Below are 17,805 nucleotides of genomic sequence, written 5' to 3'. Positions count from 1 at the left end.
TGATCCAAAAGCTTAGGTGTGGCCGTTCTGTCATGGCAACTGTTAAGCAAGTAAATAGAGTAGAGCAGTCATCAGACTTGTCTCCAGTGACACTCAGTTTGTTTGGAGATTCTACTCTGTGACTCGAATGCTCTGAGACCAGCTAGTTAGATGGCACCCTGTGGCTCGGCTCCCAAATTTTCATGTCTTTCCAATGAAGTTACAGCTTTTTAAAAATACAAGCATGTTGATGTGAACCATTTTCAGGCTGAGGAGTTTCCTGAACCCCCTTGTCCTTAAATGCTTTACTGCTGCTCATTATTTTTAGAGCATCTTCTAGGCACCAGGAAGAGTTATTCTTTTCTCCTGATCAAGAATGCAGTATGGTAGAAAATGACACATGTAGTCATCATGTGAATTTTATTTTCCTGTAAGCATCTTGGGTCTCTGCTATTTGCAGTTTCTGGGGAGGAGTAGGGTGGATGACCAGCAAACCCCAAACCAACTAAAATCCCAGTGTGCCACTTCTCCAGTGGGGCCTGAGGCAGCAGAGGAACTGTGTCAAGGGATCTGTTAGCTTTATACTCAGTGCCCTAGATCTCCCAATACACTGTGATTTAAAAATCAGCAAAAGAAGTAAGTGAAAGGGTATGATTTGTGTTGAAGCAAGGAAGAAACCCCTGGAACTTGCTGCTCTGGCCTGAGGAGGGCTGAGCCGGCATCCCAGCCTGCAGTCTTCAGGTGGTCCAACGCTGGCCACTGTGAGGCCCCAGTCAGTGCAGAGCGTACAGTCTCCCGCTGGTGTGCAAACAGGACTGGCTGGGAACAGCGTCCCCTGATATGAGGTGCATTGGTACACACATCTATAATCTGCCCGAGGCCATAATTAAAATTTGACATTTTCTGTTAGTCGGTAATGGGAAGAAAGAGAAGAGTAGAGAATACCTAGGACACTGATTCTCACGCAGATGATCTTTCCTCCAAAGGGACATTTGGAAATTTCCTGACATTTTTGATCGTTCCAAGTGGGGTTGGAAGGTTGCTAGAAGTCAGAATATGACTAGAATCCTATAATGCACAGGACAGCCCCCCCCCACCAACAAAGAATTATCTAGCCTAAAATATCAGTAGTACTAAGATTGAAAAAACTCTGGTCTAATGACTAGGCTCCTGAATTAGGCACCCAAATGCTACTTGGCCTACCACTGACTGTATGATCCTGCCAGGGTGCTCCTACCTCTACGGCCCGGTCTCCATATACTCCATGTACTAGTATCTCCGAATCCTGGGGCAGGATGGGTTTGGGGGAGTCATACTTACTGAAATACCAGGCTATAGTTAAAAGTCAGGTTTGCAGATTCTGTAGGCCATTAGAAAGTTCAGAGAATAGAATTATGAGTTGTTTCTTCTGCATTGAGATTAGCGTGGGATTTGGTGTGTATAAGGGCCTGTGGCATTAGGGTGACTAACTATCCTGGTTTCCTAAGACTAAAGGGTTTCATGGGACATGAGACTTCCAGTGCTGAACGTAGGAAAGTTCTGGATAAACCAGGACGATTGGTCACCCTCTATGGGACAGTGGTTTCATCGAGCAGGAACTTGGGACTATCGGATGCTCACTTTGGGAAACCATTTGCTGTTATATATACCCTCCCCCTCTCAGAGTTAAGAGAACAAGCGAGGGCTCCTAATATGGAGGTTTCCCCTTTTGCTGTTTGGGAAGGCAGGGAAGGATCTCTTGTTCCAGTGATCCTATAGACAGTTATTTGTGGGATGGGATAATAAAGGAAACGAAGGGTATAAGCATTCCACCACATTTAGGGCTCTTCTTACCTTGTATCTGCCTCTAGTGCCCACAAATATTTCTTTTTGGGAGACTGATTGCCCAGTGGTCGATCATTTTAAGTACTTTTGAACCTTGATGATCCAAGCAGCAGGGTCCAGGTGTTCCCAAATAAAGATGCCTTTGGGCAAGAGGCCCAGACTCCCACCGTAAGTAGCCAACTGCCCTTCTATACCTTCCTTTTTTCTGCCTGAAGGGCCTTTGGTTTCTCTGGGTTGGCACACTGTGCCAGGGGCCGCTTCCCACAGCTGCTCCTCAGAGAGCCGTCCCAGAGAGCATTCTCCTCCGCATGTTCTTCCCCCACAACGAGCTGGCTCGTTTGTAGGCCATGGCATACGTGGTTTTCATTTTCTGACTGATGATCCAAGAATGCCTTTGAAGTTGGAGCACACTGCTTCCCAAAGAACTCTGGAATTCTCTGCCTCAGTTGTACCCAGAGGCTATATCTGGAAAAGCCCAGCAAGCCCCCACAGGGAGGAGTGTATGTGGGGGCCCTGAAGCCGCATGGATTGCCTGAGTAGGAAGAGCCCAGAGAGCCATAGAATTAAGAAAGAAAATAGAGGTGTTGGGACAGAGGCTCTTGTTGCCCCAGAGGTTTGCTGCCTCTGGCCTCGCCCTGATACATGTCCCCTTGATTTGGAGCAGCAGCTGTTTGCTGTGGAGCCACTTCAGACTGGTATTTAGCACCTGCTCCCTTGAATCAATGTCAGTGAAGAGTCCCTCAATTCTGTTTGCATGTTTGTCTCCAGCATTAGGCATTAGGGATACAAAGACGAGTAAGGGCTGCCCCTGAACTAAGGCATTTTGTTTGGTAGAAAAGACAGGAATGTAAAGCGGCAAGTAAAATATGACGTGATAACTCTTTTTACGTGTGCACAGAGGAGGGGCCTGAAGTCAGGCTTCTTGGAGGGATATTTGCAGTGAATCTTAATTGCCAAGAGGGCCTTTAGTCATCTTTAAATGTTCCCTTCTCGTTGCATCCTGCTCTTGTTTCACAATCCAGTGCCCTTTCATTTCTCATTGATCTCTCTAGGGACATTATTGGTGGGTTGCTTTTGAAGTTTTCTTCTTTCTATATACTTCTGTTCTCTCTAAATTGCTTATTTTGGTCTTGATCTTTGCATTTAGATATTTCCCTGAAATGTCTGGTCATCTTTAGCTGCCTGCTTATATTTTAAAATGAGGCACTGAAGATCTGGTTGGAAGTGCTGCATCAACCATGGTCTTCCCTGCAGGGTTACCTGACTGGGCTGTCTCTTTGAGGAAGCCCATGTGTCAGTAGTAATAGAGCTTTTATCAGATTCCTCAGAAAAGGCTCTCGTGACCTCCCACCTTTGTCTGGGGGTTGAGTTAGAGGCTTGGGCCATTCATCATTCAATTTAGAATTTTCAATTGATCCTCCTGTTTTAGTTCAGTATCCCACCCTCAGCTGGCTCTGGTGTCCCCAGTGCATAGACCTTCCCTAAGAGAATAAACCTCTAGTCTTCCACTACGGAGGGGGAGGGGGTGGGAGCTGGGAGTCTGAATGTTCTCGGGCTTTCAGCAGTCCCGCTTGTGTTTAGCTCTTCCTTCCTCCCACTGCCGTCAGCCCCTCTTAGGGCCCATCTTCTTGCTTCTTGCTTCTCCCTATTTTGGTGTTGGGCTCATCGGTCAGTTACTATTAACTCTCTGCTTTTCATCGTTCACTGTCACTCTTTTTGTTTTCCTACAAAGTATTAAAAATAAAAATTCTTCTATCATTTCAGTGTGACTTGATTTAGTTTTTTTTCAAAGTAAAGTGAATTCTTTGTAGAACTGAGAATTCAGACTTCTAAGTTTTTTCCCTAGTTGGTACTTGTACCTTCCTTTTTCACTGTATTTATTTCTCCAAATCTTATCTTGACTTTCCTATTTCTCCAGTTGTTTTGACACCACATATTCAAGCTTCACCCTCTGGATGCCTCCATTTTCCCTCAAGTTGGAGGACACTAGTTCTGTTCCTCTCGTATTTCCACAGAGGAGAGGGTCAGCGTCATTAAGTCATTTGGGCGAATACATTGTAAAACTATCACTGTGTATATGACATATTTCCCAACTATAGAGATGAGAAGAAAACACAGAAGAAGTAGTAGTAGTACTTATCCTTAGAAATTTATAGTTTCTTGGATAAGGTAGTCTTTTACTCTTTTAAAGAGAATTCTTTAAGTTCTTTAGGGGTTAAGAGCAATATAAATTATTGATTTTCATCACTTCATTTGTTGTCTTATTGGTACTATGCCTTTGAGCTCTTTTTGTCTCTTGTGTTCCTTGTTTCCTCTTATCACACATCTTCGTGAAATAGGAAATCATTTTCTTAAAAACTGTTCGCTTCTATAACTGTTCACTCAAGCTTTTAAATCCCTTGGTCACATTCAAGTGAAAAGAGAGAAGGAGCCTCCTGTCTACCCTTCTTCAGCCAGGATAGTAGATGTTCTTTTTCACTTCTTAGTCAACCTGGAAACTTAAAGGGCCATTTGAATTACTTAGAGAGGTTTTTAACACCGTTGCTTGTTAAATATCACTTCTGTGTAGAGAATACAGAGTAGATCTTAACACTTATGGGAAATGATGTCAAGTTCAGGCTAAGGTGAAGCTGATTTGAAACATTTTGCATCCAAAATGAGACATTATTTAACTCTATAATGTAGTTTGATTTTTGTCAATGCCCTTATATTCTTTATTCCTTCCTCCACCCCCAGTTGATCTTAAGGGATTAGTATATACAGTCCCCACTTCTCTGCGGTTTTGCACTGTGGTGTCAGTTGCATATTGTTAGAAGGTCAATAGTAGCCTAACGTTATGTCACAATGCCTACGTCATTCACTTATTTCATCTCATCATGTAGGCATTTTATCATCTCACTTCATCACAGGAAGTAGCGGGAGTATAGTACCATGAGATATTTTGAGAGAGAGAAAGAGAGAGAGACCACATTCACATAACTTTTATTACAGTATATTGTTATAATTGTTCTATTTTATTATTAGTTATTGTTACTAATCTCTTATGTGCACAATTTATAAGGTAACTTTCATAGGCATGAATGTCTAGGAAAAAAGCATAGGGTTTGGTACTGAGTACAGTTTCAGGCATCCACTGGAGGTCTTGGAACATATCCCCATGGAAGGGGGGCAACTATTGACTATATGCACAAAGTCCCCCTAATGCAGGATTTCTCAATCTCAGCATGATGGACTTTTGGGGCCAGATAACTGTTGGGCGGCTGTCCTGTGTACAGTTGTAAGCAGCATCCCTGGCTTTCCCCACTCGATGCCAGTGGCAAGCTCCAAATTGTGACAATCAAAAATGTCTCCAGACATTACCAAATGTCCCCCAGGGACCAAATTAGCCCCCAGTTGAGATGACTACTATAAACTCAAATCTAAAAATGAAATTAACATCTCTTTTCAAGCCTCTCTTGACTGAACTTAACCTTTCCTCCCAACTAATCCATCTCTAGGCCTATGCAGAGGAGACGCACTGGTGCCTCCTGGCTAAGATCATGGACTTTGCGGTCTGACAAACCTGGGTTTTAATTCTGACTCTGCCGTTTACTAGCAGTGTGACCTTGGATGTGGTGATTCACTCTGTGAGCCTCAGTTTCTTCATCCTTAAAAGTGGAAATCATAGCATGTCTTTCCTAGAGTTGCTATGAGGATTAAATGAGGTAGTGTAAGTAAAGCTCCTGACACACAGTGTGTACTAAGTGTGGAGATGATTATTAATATTGCGCCCTTGCTCTCCTCTGTTGTTCAGTCCACCCCGCCACACACTTATACCCTAACTCCCACACTTCCTAATTCTCCCTCTCAGAGAAATCTCATGGCACCAGAATGTCAGCACTCTTAACCTCCAGCTTGTTTGCTTTGTTATCAAGCATTTTTAATTCCCAGATAGAAGCTAGCGGCTCCCTGTGCAGAAGCATAAAGCGCCAGCAGGGACGAGCAGGCCCCTTGAGGCTGGAAGTAGCATGTTTTGGAGGATTGGACACAAAATGCAAGTTCAGGCTTCCCAGCCTCCTCATTAAGAAAAGGAACTGGACTCCCAGACAGTTGCTTTGAGGGAAATTTGAAAATTGTATCTCTCTCCTTTTATACTGCTTCCTTCCTAGGACAACTCCAGGTTCCCTTGTGGATTGCATTCCTTCTCAGGCTCTTACCTGGGGGGCTCTGCGGGTTCATAGCCTTTATAGGATTGTTGTCTAGACCACAGGGCTGAGCGAATGACCAAGGCGTAGCTCTTGGCACGAGGCCAGGAGCACAGTACGTGCTCAGACGGGGTAGCTGCCATTCTTATCGTGGCCACAGCATGAGTTGCTGGGAGAAACGGTACCTGGTCTGGAAAAAGCAGACCAGACAGACCCCCAGAAGGCTAGGCCATTAGAAAGAGCTTCTCAAGCATTTTCCTCCTCCCCATTTTATATCTGGAAGGTCCACAGGCTGTGCTGCCCTCTTCAGGGTTCCCAACCAGCCCAGGAAGGCTTTGCTCTTAGACTGAGCAGTGGTGATGTTTCCTCTCTGCTGACATTGAGAAGACCAAGGGATAGAAGCTACTCGGCCGCTATAAAAGAGTAATGATTACAACGTTAATCAAACAGAAGTAAATAATACACGATGGAAGACAGACACGAAGTCCTTTTAATTCTAAGCAATACCGCCTCAATTCAAAGACTGCTTTCCTGTGTTTGGAAGGGTCTTTACTGTATAATGTTTGCTGAACAAAACCCTTAAGACTCTTTTCCCTATGAGTAGGAGGTATTGCTTCATGTGGGAGAGGTCTGGCTGAGTCTGTCAGTCTGTCAAGCAGAGATTGCCCCCTCGGCTTGACCTCTGGGGGCGGGGGCGGGGGCTGTCTTGCAGGTCATGAAGACGTATCACATGTACAATGCCGACAGCATCAGCGCCCAGAGCAAGCTAAAGGAGGCGGAGAAACAGGAGGAGAAGCAAATTGGAAAATCGGTGAAGCAGGAGGACCGGCAGACGCCACGCTCCCCTGACTCCACGTCCAATGTCCGCATCGAGGAGAAGCATGTCCGGAGGAGCTCAGTGAAGAAGATCGAGAAGATGAAGGAGAAGGTGCGTCTGCTCGGGCGGCCCTCGGGGCTGGGCAGGAGTGCTCTGGGAGTCAGGACCGGGGGCCATTTCCCAGGAGGTGCTATGCGCAGCAGAACGAGGGAGCTCTGGTTTCTTTTGGTGACCTAAAGGGGGCCCTTGCTATCTGCCCTGGGAGAAGCCCTAGGTAGTCGAGGAACTTGAGCATGTGGGCAGATCAACAAGAAACGGTAGTCACCTTTCCGGAGCCTGCAGACCTGTCAGGTGTTCAGGAGCAGGTGTAGTGACACCCCCTTCAGGGGGGCGGTGCAAGGCTAGAGAGTGGTATTAGCTAATAGCACTGAAGTGGGACACGCATCCAAAGTAGGGAGCCTCATTAACCTTCCCTGGGCTGATCTACATTATGCCCTTGAATCTCATTAAACAGAATTAGGACTCAATTTAAGGCAGATGCGCACAGGGAGTAGCGGCACAATTGTGGTTCTCGAATGTACTGTACTTTCATCTTTTAGAGAACAATCTCTTCTTTAAAGAGAAAAAAATTGTAAAACTGAACTTCTGTTCCCTTTTCAGCGCCAAGCCAAGTACACTGAGAATAAACTGAAGGCCATTAAAGCCCGGAATGAGTATTTACTGGCTTTGGAGGCGACCAACGCATCTGTCTTCAAGTACTACATCCATGACCTGTCTGACCTCATTGATGTAAGTGCTTAAAGCCAGGTACTCAAGGCACCTCTTTCCTGGTTTGGGAGATCTGGTCCGGTGTTCCTCAGCTGCTCAGGCATCTTGGAGCATTTGGGGAACAATTATGAAGATAGTAGCCACAGTCCATCAGGGGCTTGCCATGTGCCAGGTACCAGGTGAAGCACTTTACACCTTATCTCATTCAGTCCTCACTAGAATCCTGGGAGAAAGGCATGATTATTTCCATTTTTACAGATTAAAGTTCAGAGACTTTAGGTGACTTACCCAGAGTCACTAATAAGTGACGGAAGCAAATTGTGTACCTAGGTCCGATTACTAAACCCCTGGCTCATAACAACTATGTGCTTCTGTCTTCCAGAAAATATTCCCTTAGATGGGCTACTTGCACATAGAAGTGAGTGGCAAGAGTTAAAAGAGTTAGAATGCCATACCTTACATTTATATGGCACTTAATGTTTCTCAGTGTGATCTCTTTTGATTGTCATATCACCCTTTCGGCCAGAATTACTCTGTCCAGTGTGTAGATAAGGAATCTAGGCTCAACAGGGTTATCTCCCTGAAGACGCACTGCAAATTAGGATCCTGGTCAGAGGGGATCCAGAAGCCCCTGGCATCCGGCCTGTTCCTTTTGATATGTGGCACACAGATGATGAGAGAAGCAGGTTAGAAGGCCTGTATGTTTTGCTGGGGCAGGCATGGGAGATAAGCTTCTTTGGCCTTATGCATCAGCCCTGACCTTTCTACTGCTGCTTCCCCTCAAACCTTAGAGTTCAGTCTTACACCCTCTCTCACCAGCAGACTCCAGTCCGGCCCAGTTCATCAAAGCGAGGGGCCTGGAGCATCAGCGTCCTGCTCCCGAGGGCATCGGACATATCCTAGCTATTCTGCCCACTGAGGCCTGAATTTTGCCTCGGCTGTCAGTGAGCCGCAGCTGGGCTCTGCAGGCCTCTGTCCACACCTCACGTACTTGTCTGCCTGCCTTGATTTCTCCACAGACAAACCCGCCACTCTTCACAGCATCATGTGGCCTTCTGGGCCAAGATTTGGGCAGTCTCGGGGGCAGGGGGAGCCTGTTCCTGAACCACTGGGAACCCTGCGCTGTCTCCCCTCTCCACTGCCTCTCTCTGGCAAACTGAAGATTGGACATTGGTACTTCTGTCTGGCCTCACCTGAGAGTTGCTTGCGAACCTCTCTAAATACAAATACCTGTCTCCCTTCAGCCAGAGGTTTTTTTGATTCAGTAGGTTTGGCCTCTTAACGCCCTGAATGTCTTGTCTCCCTGGGTAAGTGGGGCCCTAAGCCCTGTCCAGGCACCTCTTTGTTCTCTCTGCTTGTTGATGCCAGTCGGAACACTGTCCTTCAGTGGAGGTCAGAGCCCTAAACAGGATCCTTTCTCCTTCTCAGGGGAACAGCTCTTCGCTGCTGGGATAGAGGCCTGTTCTCAGCATGAGGAAGAGAATCAGTTCTTTCTTATGCTCGATTTCTGCTCTTTATCTCACATTCAGTCAAAAAAAAAAATCAGACTGTGCAGCCCACCATGTCTCTTCTTTTGGTTTGTCCTCTTCTCTTTCTTTTGCCCCCAGGGCAGCTTTCCCACTCTTCTCACCAAAATGCCAACCTCAAGGGAAGAGAGGGGCTATTGCTGTGCCACTTACAAGCTTTGCAATCCATAGACCCTCCTTCACATGTGAGTAGGTGTTTTAAAGTGAGTCTGAGAAGCAAGCTATTTTGTACCTTATTCTCATCATTTAAAAAGAAAAAAAGGATGTGAAGAGCCTACCCTCAATGGGTACAGCGTGAAGTGATGTGCAAAAGTGTCCACCAGCTTCCTGAGCACTCAGCAGGGTGTGGGTCTGGGTTACCGTGAGCACGTCCAGGTTGGTAGCCTTCCGGGCAGCACAGACAGTAAAGTTGCCCTCTCTGTTTTGCGTGTTGTTTTGTTTCTGTTTTTCCTGAGGTGAGGACAGATGAATTACTCTTTTTTTAAAAAAAGAAAAAGCTGATAACATTATTCTGCTCTATAAATGTTCAGTACATATTTACTTGGGATGAAGCCATATGCTCCACATCAGGAGTAAAAAAAAAAACATAAAAAAACAGTTTTTGCCCTACAAACAAACATACAAACATAATTTCTATGTCACTGGTTAATAGCAGCATTAGAGGTAAGCACAGGGGGGCCACAGGACATTTTTTTTAAACCATTGGTCATTATCCACTAGGAGAGTCATGAAATCACTTTTATGCACTCAACTTATTTTTTTTAAATGAATGAGCTAGACTAGACTAGAATAGGAAAGAAAATATCAGGTACATCACATTAGTAAGGTTTATTTTGGGTAGCTTATGTTGGGGTTGGGGTATTTGCATGCCAATGGGCACGTGTGCATGGGTATGACAATATAGATGTATTTCTTATATTGTATATTTCTTATAGCTGTATATTCAATGTATTTCTTATATTGTAATACTGTAAGAAATACATCTGACTGTGAGTTGGAGGTCAAAACTGTAAGCATCAATACACTAAGAACAGAGAAAGGTCTCTCAGTTTCCAGAAACCAAGTCCTTTCTTTACCTTAAGCCACATACATAATACATACAGTCAGTGCTTAATACATAGCTGAGCACGTAGGAAGAAAGAAGGAAAATGATGACTTCCTAAGTCAAGATTTTTTCCTTTTTGTTCCTTTTAATACTGTCTCGAGGTATGATTTACATACAGTGACTGAACGTGTTACAGTTTCAAGGGTTTTGATAAATTCATAGACCCTTGTAAGCTACGTCTCTATCAAGATGTAAAATATTTCCATTACCTGAGAAAGTTCTCTTTGCCTCCCCCACCCTAAGGCAACCACTTTTCTAATTTCTTTCACCATAAATTAGTTTTGTCTGTTGGGGAACTTCGCAAGGATGGGATTCTACGGTATAAACTGTTTTCTACCTGGCTTCTTTGGCCCAGCCTGGTGTGCTTGAGCTTCGTCCTTGTTACTGCGTGGATCTGTGGTTTCTCCCTTTCTCTTGCTGACCTATGCAATAAAAATGGCCAAAAGGACGCTTTGGCAATGAACCAGCGGAGCGGGAGGGAGGGGGGAGCCTGAGCATTCTGATCTTGACAGTCTCCAGAACTTGTCTTTCTTTAGGACGTGGGGTGAATCTCGTTCCAGCCTGTTGCCATCTGTGCCTTACACGCCATTCTGCCTGCCTCCTGCAGACTGGAGCTCAGGGTGTGCTAAGGCATGGATGATGAGTGAAAAGAAGTGATTTTTGTCGATGTCAGTACACTGATGCGAGGACTACTAGCCTTTGGTTTCTTTTTATACTATAGTATAAGATTTAAACTCAAATTGTAGGACTCCACGTGAGGCATCTGACACACACCAGGAAAACCTTGACCTCAGGCCAAAAAGACATTCTCAGCTGACTGGATAGAGTCTGAGAACAGTAGGCTCTCTGGAATGTGCTTTTCCTCCCCCGTCCTCCTGTGGCTCTCAACCCGGGAGCAGATGGATGCACGAAGAACAGGCCATTGTCCGCATGCACAGCGGGGCTCCTGAGAGCACTGTGTACACGGGCAGAGAATCTGTGACACTATGTGCACCTAAGTCAGACATGAGGGGACTTGGCTTCCTCAACAGGCAATCTCACAAAGAGTCATTATTTTTCTCTTCTGAGTGAACTGGAGTGGATGTTATGAAACACCCATTTTGTTTCCAGGCCTTTTCTGGGGTGTCTGGGTGAGGATGTCAGTCCACTGGTAAAGGGTTAATGAGCTGTCAGCTCAAGTCCTCACACATGTGGATGGGCCATCATTAAACTCTTATAAAAATTTGATTTCCCCTGAGAGAGTTTTCATCAAACATTTATATAACCCAGAAATGGCCAGGGGAGCCCAGCATGGCCACAGAACTCATCAGAAGCCATGGAAAGCATACTTTGTCCCCCTCATGAGCAAAATAATGTGCTGCCTCTCCTCACTTGGATTCTCCTGGGAACCAGGATGAAATATTCAAATCGCTCTTACCTAACCTTGCCAGAAATTGCTTCTTTGCTAAAGCCTCAGTTTCCAAAAGACTGCTGCCCTTGCAGGTACTTGGTGAGCCAAGACTGGAACACTTCTTCCAAATGTCGCCGGCTGGCTGGAGGTGTAGAGGAGCCGGAGGGCACATTGTGAGTCGGACCCCCAGTCACTGGCTCAGAGAAGCTGTGGTTATACAATAGAGGCCGTAGACCAGCGTGAGAAGGCTCCTTGCTTTCCGTAGGCCATGCAGAGTGAGCAAAGCAAAGGCATCAGGGGCCACATCTACCCACTTGACTTAGATCAGTATTCAGCCAAGTGGATTATTTCCTGAGAGGCTGGAGTCTGTACTCCTGGCATCAGTCAATCAACTGAGGTTTATTAAATGACTCCTGTAAGCAACACCTAGTGGTGAGGGATAGAGGGAAGGCATAAGACACTGGCCATGCCCCCTCTGAAACTTGGCTTCTGGTTGAGGTGAAGTGAAAGGGCAAGTCACCGAAAGAGGGAGTGACCTCTGTGTCACAGGAGGGCTGTAGGTAGGCGTGGCTCTGAGTGGAGGCCAAGGTCGGTATATGCCAGGGCTGCAAGGCTGGCTGGCTTCCCGGAGGCTGGGGGTTTGATTTAGATCTTGAAGACTGCGTCCAGTTCCAACAGGTGAGAAGAGTGGGTAACACCTCAAGAAGAGAGTACTGGGAGCTGAAGGGCAGAGGCCACTGGATTTGGGGATGTCGGTGATTGGTATTTGATAAGCGGCTGTGTGGTGGCAGGTATACATAAATATATTGCCTGTACTCAGCCTTACGAAAACCTGTGAGGTTGCTCTTATTCCCATTTGAGGCCCAGAGAGGTTAAGTATCTTACTCACAGTCATACAACATACTTCACACCTATGGTTTTCTCATACTCTACCCTAAACAGAGAGTGTATCACTGGATTAGAGCAGAAAAGTCTGGAGAAGAAAAGAGGTAGAAGATGTTGGATGGTCAGACAGTTTGTTCTGGCTGTTGGTGTTGCTTAACTTCACTGAGCCTCACCTTTCTAGTCTGGAAAATAGAAACCTCATTGGGGCAATTATGAGGATTAGAATGTACACTCCACATAAAACACTTGGCGTACCATCTGGCATGGGTGCACATACTTAGTAAATAGAGGCATTGTTAAATTTCCAAACCGAGGGAGGTGGGGCTTCATTTTAGAAGAAAACGAGTTTTATAGATTCTTTGGCAGGGTGGCGGCACAGCAAAGGCTGTTTTTGGACAGTGGCGCAGACAACACTGGGTTAAGATAATAAGGCATAGATCTGGGTAGAGGTAGTGAGAATAGACAGGACAGGGGACTTACCCAAAACCACGTAAGGGTTATGAAATGAAGGGTCTCCTGCCTCCCCATAATTCTCTTCTGCACTGAGAAGCTCCCTCTGTCCACACACTTGCTCGGCCCTGTGGGCAGCCTTACTTCTGCTCATTAGACTTAGAGACAAATAGTTCATCACCAGGGTCTACGCGGAGCTAGTCAGGGCAGTTTACAGGTTTCAGGGCAGCCTGGCTGGACCAGCAGAGTCTCTCAAAGGAGGATGGGCCCTGCACGTGCAGCCTCCCAATCAGCCGCTTTTGTCTAGCGTGCGTTTGCTCTTCCCTCCCAACTGGATTTAATGTCTTTCCATCCTCCGCCTCTAGTTAAGCTGTAACTGCTGTTCTTCCGCTGCAGCCAGGCACCTGCCAGAGCCTGTTGGCACTGAACCCAGAGCCCAGCCCAATAGGCACTCTGTCGCCGAGCCTCTTGTCAGATGCTAGGGGGCGGAGTCGTGTCACGTGCTTTCTCTTCCCCAGTAGAGGCTGCTCGGGATGCGATCATGGCAGGGGAAGGCTGGGAAGAGTTAATTTGATGCCCGCTTATGGTACGGAACGGCAGTCAGGCAGCGGCTCTCACTGTGTGCGTGGATTCCTCTCTGACGTTTCTTCTCAGGTTCTGGATCTCAGAGCTGCCTAAGCACTAACGGGAGTAATGGACCAAGGAATTTGGATCTCTGGGTCCTTCAGGAGGGATGGGGAATATTGTCAGAGAGCCACAGGATGCTGGTGCGGAAGAGGGCCTTAGGGATGACATCGAATCCAAGTGTTTTCAGACTTTCCCTCTAGCAGAGGAATTATTTCTTCAAACCAGATCTTACAGAGAGTCCCGAATATGAAAGAGGAAAGAACAGAGCTGGTCTGGGTGAAGCAGGGATAGAGGCTCCAAGTCCCACTCGTTGGGCAGCCTTTCACCCTCTTCTCTGGGGCAGCCTGAGCACCCGGGGCAGCCGCGCTCCTAGCTCTGCTCCACAGCTTTAAAGCCACTGGCCCGACCAAATCTGTTCATTTTACAGCCAAAGGAGCAGGTTCAGGGATAGGGAGTGGCTTTTCCAAGCTTGCTGGACTTCCTATCCAGTGCTTTTTTTTTTTTTTTTTAACCCTAATGTCTCTTTCATGCCCTTTTTTTTTTTTTTTTTTTTTGCTTTAGAAAATCAGAATCCTTTACAAGATCTGAATTTTCCTAGTAAGACTTCTGTTCAGAAATTTTTGGTCTTGCAAATGCAATTTCTGCAGGGCAGGAGCTTTAATGCAAAAATCCTAGATTGTAGCTAAGGCCTGTCCTAGGATGTTGGGAGTCAGTGGGGGTCATGACTGACAGAGTCAACCGCACCTTCTCTTCTCTCCTCTAGAGTTTTGAGTTTGTGTAAATTAACTGCTCTTGCACCGTTTATGATGTCTGAACCCTGAATGCTGCTGAAATGGCCTGGCTTAGCTGGTATGGTGTGACTTCACCACAGTGACCCTCAGGGAGTGGCAGGCTATACTTTTCTTGTTGAAGTTTGTTATAATGGTATCCCCAGAGAAACCCGAAATATAGGAGAGGATTCCCTTTATCTCTTAATTCTTCTCAGGTTTATCTAAAAGCACTGCACAGCTCAGGATTAAATAACCTCCTTTTGACCTAACGGGTCTTCTCCCGTCTAACCACCTCACAGTCCTCCCAGGTCTGTTTAACCGTGGAATCAGGATCCAGGAACTGAGAAACCTCAGCCAGGTTGTGAAGTGAGAATGTCTGCCTTCTTCTGGCGGCACAGCCTGTGTCGCTGACATGGTCAGATCTGCCCTGGGGGCTGCCGTCCCTTCCCCACCCGGTGCTGGGCTGTCTGCAGTTTGCTCACGTGCCTTCTCCATCCCACAGCAGTGCTGTGACCTGGGCTACCACGCTAGCCTGAACCGGGCGCTGCGCACCTTCCTCTCCGCTGAGCTGAATCTGGAGCAGTCGAAGCACGAGGGTCTAGATGCCATCGAGAATGCTGTGGAAAACCTGGATGCCACCAGTGACAAGCAGCGCCTCATGGAGATGTACAACAGTGTCTTCTGCCCACCTATGAAGTTTGAGTTCCAGCCCCACATGGGAGACATGGTGAGGCCCTCTTCCCATCCCCGCGCTCCCCAAAGCTTGAGCTCCCTTGTGTCTAGGTTCATTACCCTAAAGCCATGTGTTTCTGGGGAGACCGAGACCTGGGGCTGGTTTGCTGTCAGGTGGGTGAGGTGTGTTCCACTTACTCAGTAAACAGCTAAATGCGTGCTGTCCGCTAGGCTTGACCTGGATGCGGGGGTTGGAGCCGTCAGGGAGCTTATAGTCTGGCAGGTTGGGAGAGAGAGTTAGAAACATGCATAGAAAGGGGCAAAGGAGGTGAAAAGCAGCAAGTATGTTCACAGTTTGTATGGTGAAAGGGAAAAGGCGGGATGGGGGGAGCAAGTGGCTGGGCTGGAAGAAGTGAGAGCTGATTGGCCAGATATGAAAGCTACAGGGAGGGAAGGCTAAGCAGGGCAGCAATGGGACCTGTCATTTGGTAGCATTCTGAAGGATCTTACTCTTCCTAGCTTTAGCAGATTGAAATAAAAGGTGTAGTTTTGTTTGGGTATTGAACAAAAAAGAATGGGTGTCTACAGAAAAGACAGGCACCAAGATGGCATCCTGAAGGCCTGATGCTGGTTACCCAGGCAGAGGGGCACCAACGTGGGGGCCCTGATTCGGACTTTTCACCTCCCGTGACTAAAACAAGAAGGGCCTGAATTAACCAAAGCGGGAGGGATGCAGCTCTTTGGCTTTCATCACTCTGAGTCTTTCGCTGGTGCATGCAGATCAGAGGGAGCCTTGTTCCCAGGCGTAGGAGCCACCATTCAACCAATGATTAAATCAGAAGGAGGAAGTACAGGCTCACATAATAGAGAAACTCAGGCTGCATCTTCAGGTGTGGTTGGATTTAGGAGGGGAATTTTATCAAGACTCAGTCTTTCTCTGCTCCACATCCTATGCGTCAGCTCTGTTCTCAGATAGGCTCCTATCCCATGAGGGCAAGGTGATCATATTTCTAGCCTTATCTCCTTCTAGGCTGAAGTCTAACAGAAGGAGTGTCTGCTGCTCTTCTAGTGTCATTGTGTCCATGGTTCTGACTGGCGATGTGCTTATTCCTGAACCCGTCGGTGTGGCTGGGTAGCCACAGTCCACTGATTGGCTTGTGCCTACGTCACACACTCCATCCCCCAGCTGGGGAGCCGCATCCAGAGCACGTGGCCTAAGCTGTGGATTGGGAGGTTCCCCCAGAGGGCAGTCAGGCCAAAGTTACCAGAAGAAGGAGGAATGGCTGCTGGGTGACCCAAAAACACCCAAGTCCTTTTAGCAAGGAAATGGTGCTTCCATTAGGCTCAGCGCCCAGACGCTTTTCAGAAAACCCTGCTCCAGAATGACAGTTATTGCTGTGTGACCGGAGGATCTGCTGTCATCAAGAAGCCACAGTGGAGAATGGGACGTTTCTATACTGCAGACAAAAATTGGAGATGATTTCTTTTCTCTCCTTCTTGGGGAAAACCAAACCTCTTACAGTTTGTTTCCACTGCTGTGGCTTAGGCAGTGTCGGCGTCTGAACAGATGGGGAAGTGAGATGGCAGCATGTGCAAGTAGCCTGGAGGGGAGGGTGTCACGAAGCCCCAGGAAGCCCCATTCCTCACCTGCCCTGGCTTCTGGTCAGATTTGCCTTCCCAGCCCCTTCTCCAGCTGCCACTGAGATTCCTTCCCAGGAATCAGTGCAACCTGGGGACCAGCTGAGTGGAGTGATACATTTTTCTGGTGTTGACTGAGTTGCCTCTGGGCCAAACAGCTTGTCTCCGTAAAGGGGGAATCCAGAGCTGGGTGCTCGGGCCCCCTCGCCCTGTCAGAGCCTCATTTCCCTACTCCAGAGCACAGCTGGAAGGCATTACCTTGCACCCCGGTAGAGAACCTCTGCCACAGCATGCATCAGCACCCCTACTGCTGCTTAAAGGAGCAGGCGTGAAGGTGGTTTGCCCTCCATGATTCCTCCCTGCTAGGTCTGGGTTACTTTAAAAATTAATGTCCACTCTTCTGCCTAGGCACTCCCTGTGTGTGATAAAGTGGCTGACGCAGGGGCCAGGGCCAGCCTTCAATCTTGCAAACGTTCTGCATTCCAGCGTAGGCTTCATATGAGTGGAAAATTAAAAGAGATGAGATGGCGAGTCCTTCTTGGTCCCTACAGCCAGTCTCTCCCCATCAGTGTGGGCTGATTGTAGGCTGTGGAGGCAACAGGGGGGAGCTGCCTGGAAGTCCTTGAACCAGGGCCAATGTTCGGGTGGCATCTTGACCGGAAGCCCTGAAATTGGCCAAGGCCCCACACTGACCGGTGTTCCAGGGCACTCAGCACACGAACTGATGCCAGGCACTCTCAGATATATGAGGAGGAGGTGTTTGGCTCTGCGGTTGGTGCCCCCAGAGGCTTGTGGGGCTCTGGATGCCTGACCGGTGACATCAGGCAGCCAGCGAGTTTCACTCTTGGCACTGACCCATCCTGGCCACCAAGCCTTCTCCATTGTGTCTGCTTATCCAAGAGCCAGAGTGAAGTCAGCCCTCTTCAGCTCTCAGGCGGGGGAGGAGGTCACGCCAGTTGGGAGCTTAAAAGCCAATGGAGGAAAAGGTCAAGTCCCAGCCCCCTCCGTTTGAAGAGAGGTTTTTGTCTTTTCAAGCAAGAGAATGGTCTGTGGCCATGTGAATGTACCCACTCGTTGCTAGGGAAGAAGGAGCCCAATTCTGTCCAGATGTCTTTCCACAGACTAGAGGCTAAGGGACACATGGTGGCAAGATGACAGGAGCTGTGTCCA

At 47.4% G+C, this 17,805-nt stretch overlaps 1 protein-coding gene across 12 annotated transcripts in view; it reads left to right on the top strand.

Annotated features, from left to right (window-relative positions):
* SRGAP2 (SLIT-ROBO Rho GTPase activating protein 2) overlaps positions 1-17,805 on the top strand; it is a 225,303-nt gene that overhangs the window by 154,858 nt on the left and 52,640 nt on the right. For 10 of the 12 annotated variants that reach the window (XM_017648948.3, XM_017648946.3, XM_017648949.3 and 7 more), the window contains 3 exons: positions 6,700-6,915; positions 7,465-7,593; positions 14,828-15,052. In XM_017648948.3, the coding sequence (XP_017504437.2) occupies positions 6,700-6,915; positions 7,465-7,593; positions 14,828-15,052 (570 nt within the window). The remainder of the gene's footprint in view (positions 1-6,699; positions 6,916-7,464; positions 7,594-14,827; positions 15,053-17,805) is intronic. The other 2 variants (XM_017648950.3, XM_017648947.3) reach the window with 1 other exon arrangement.

The sequence above is a fragment of the Manis javanica genome, chromosome 11 (assembly GCF_040802235.1).
Source record: "Manis javanica isolate MJ-LG chromosome 11, MJ_LKY, whole genome shotgun sequence".
NCBI classification, from domain to species: Eukaryota; Metazoa; Chordata; class Mammalia; order Pholidota; family Manidae; genus Manis; species Manis javanica.
This window is presented reverse-complemented; position numbering and strand designations above follow the sequence as displayed.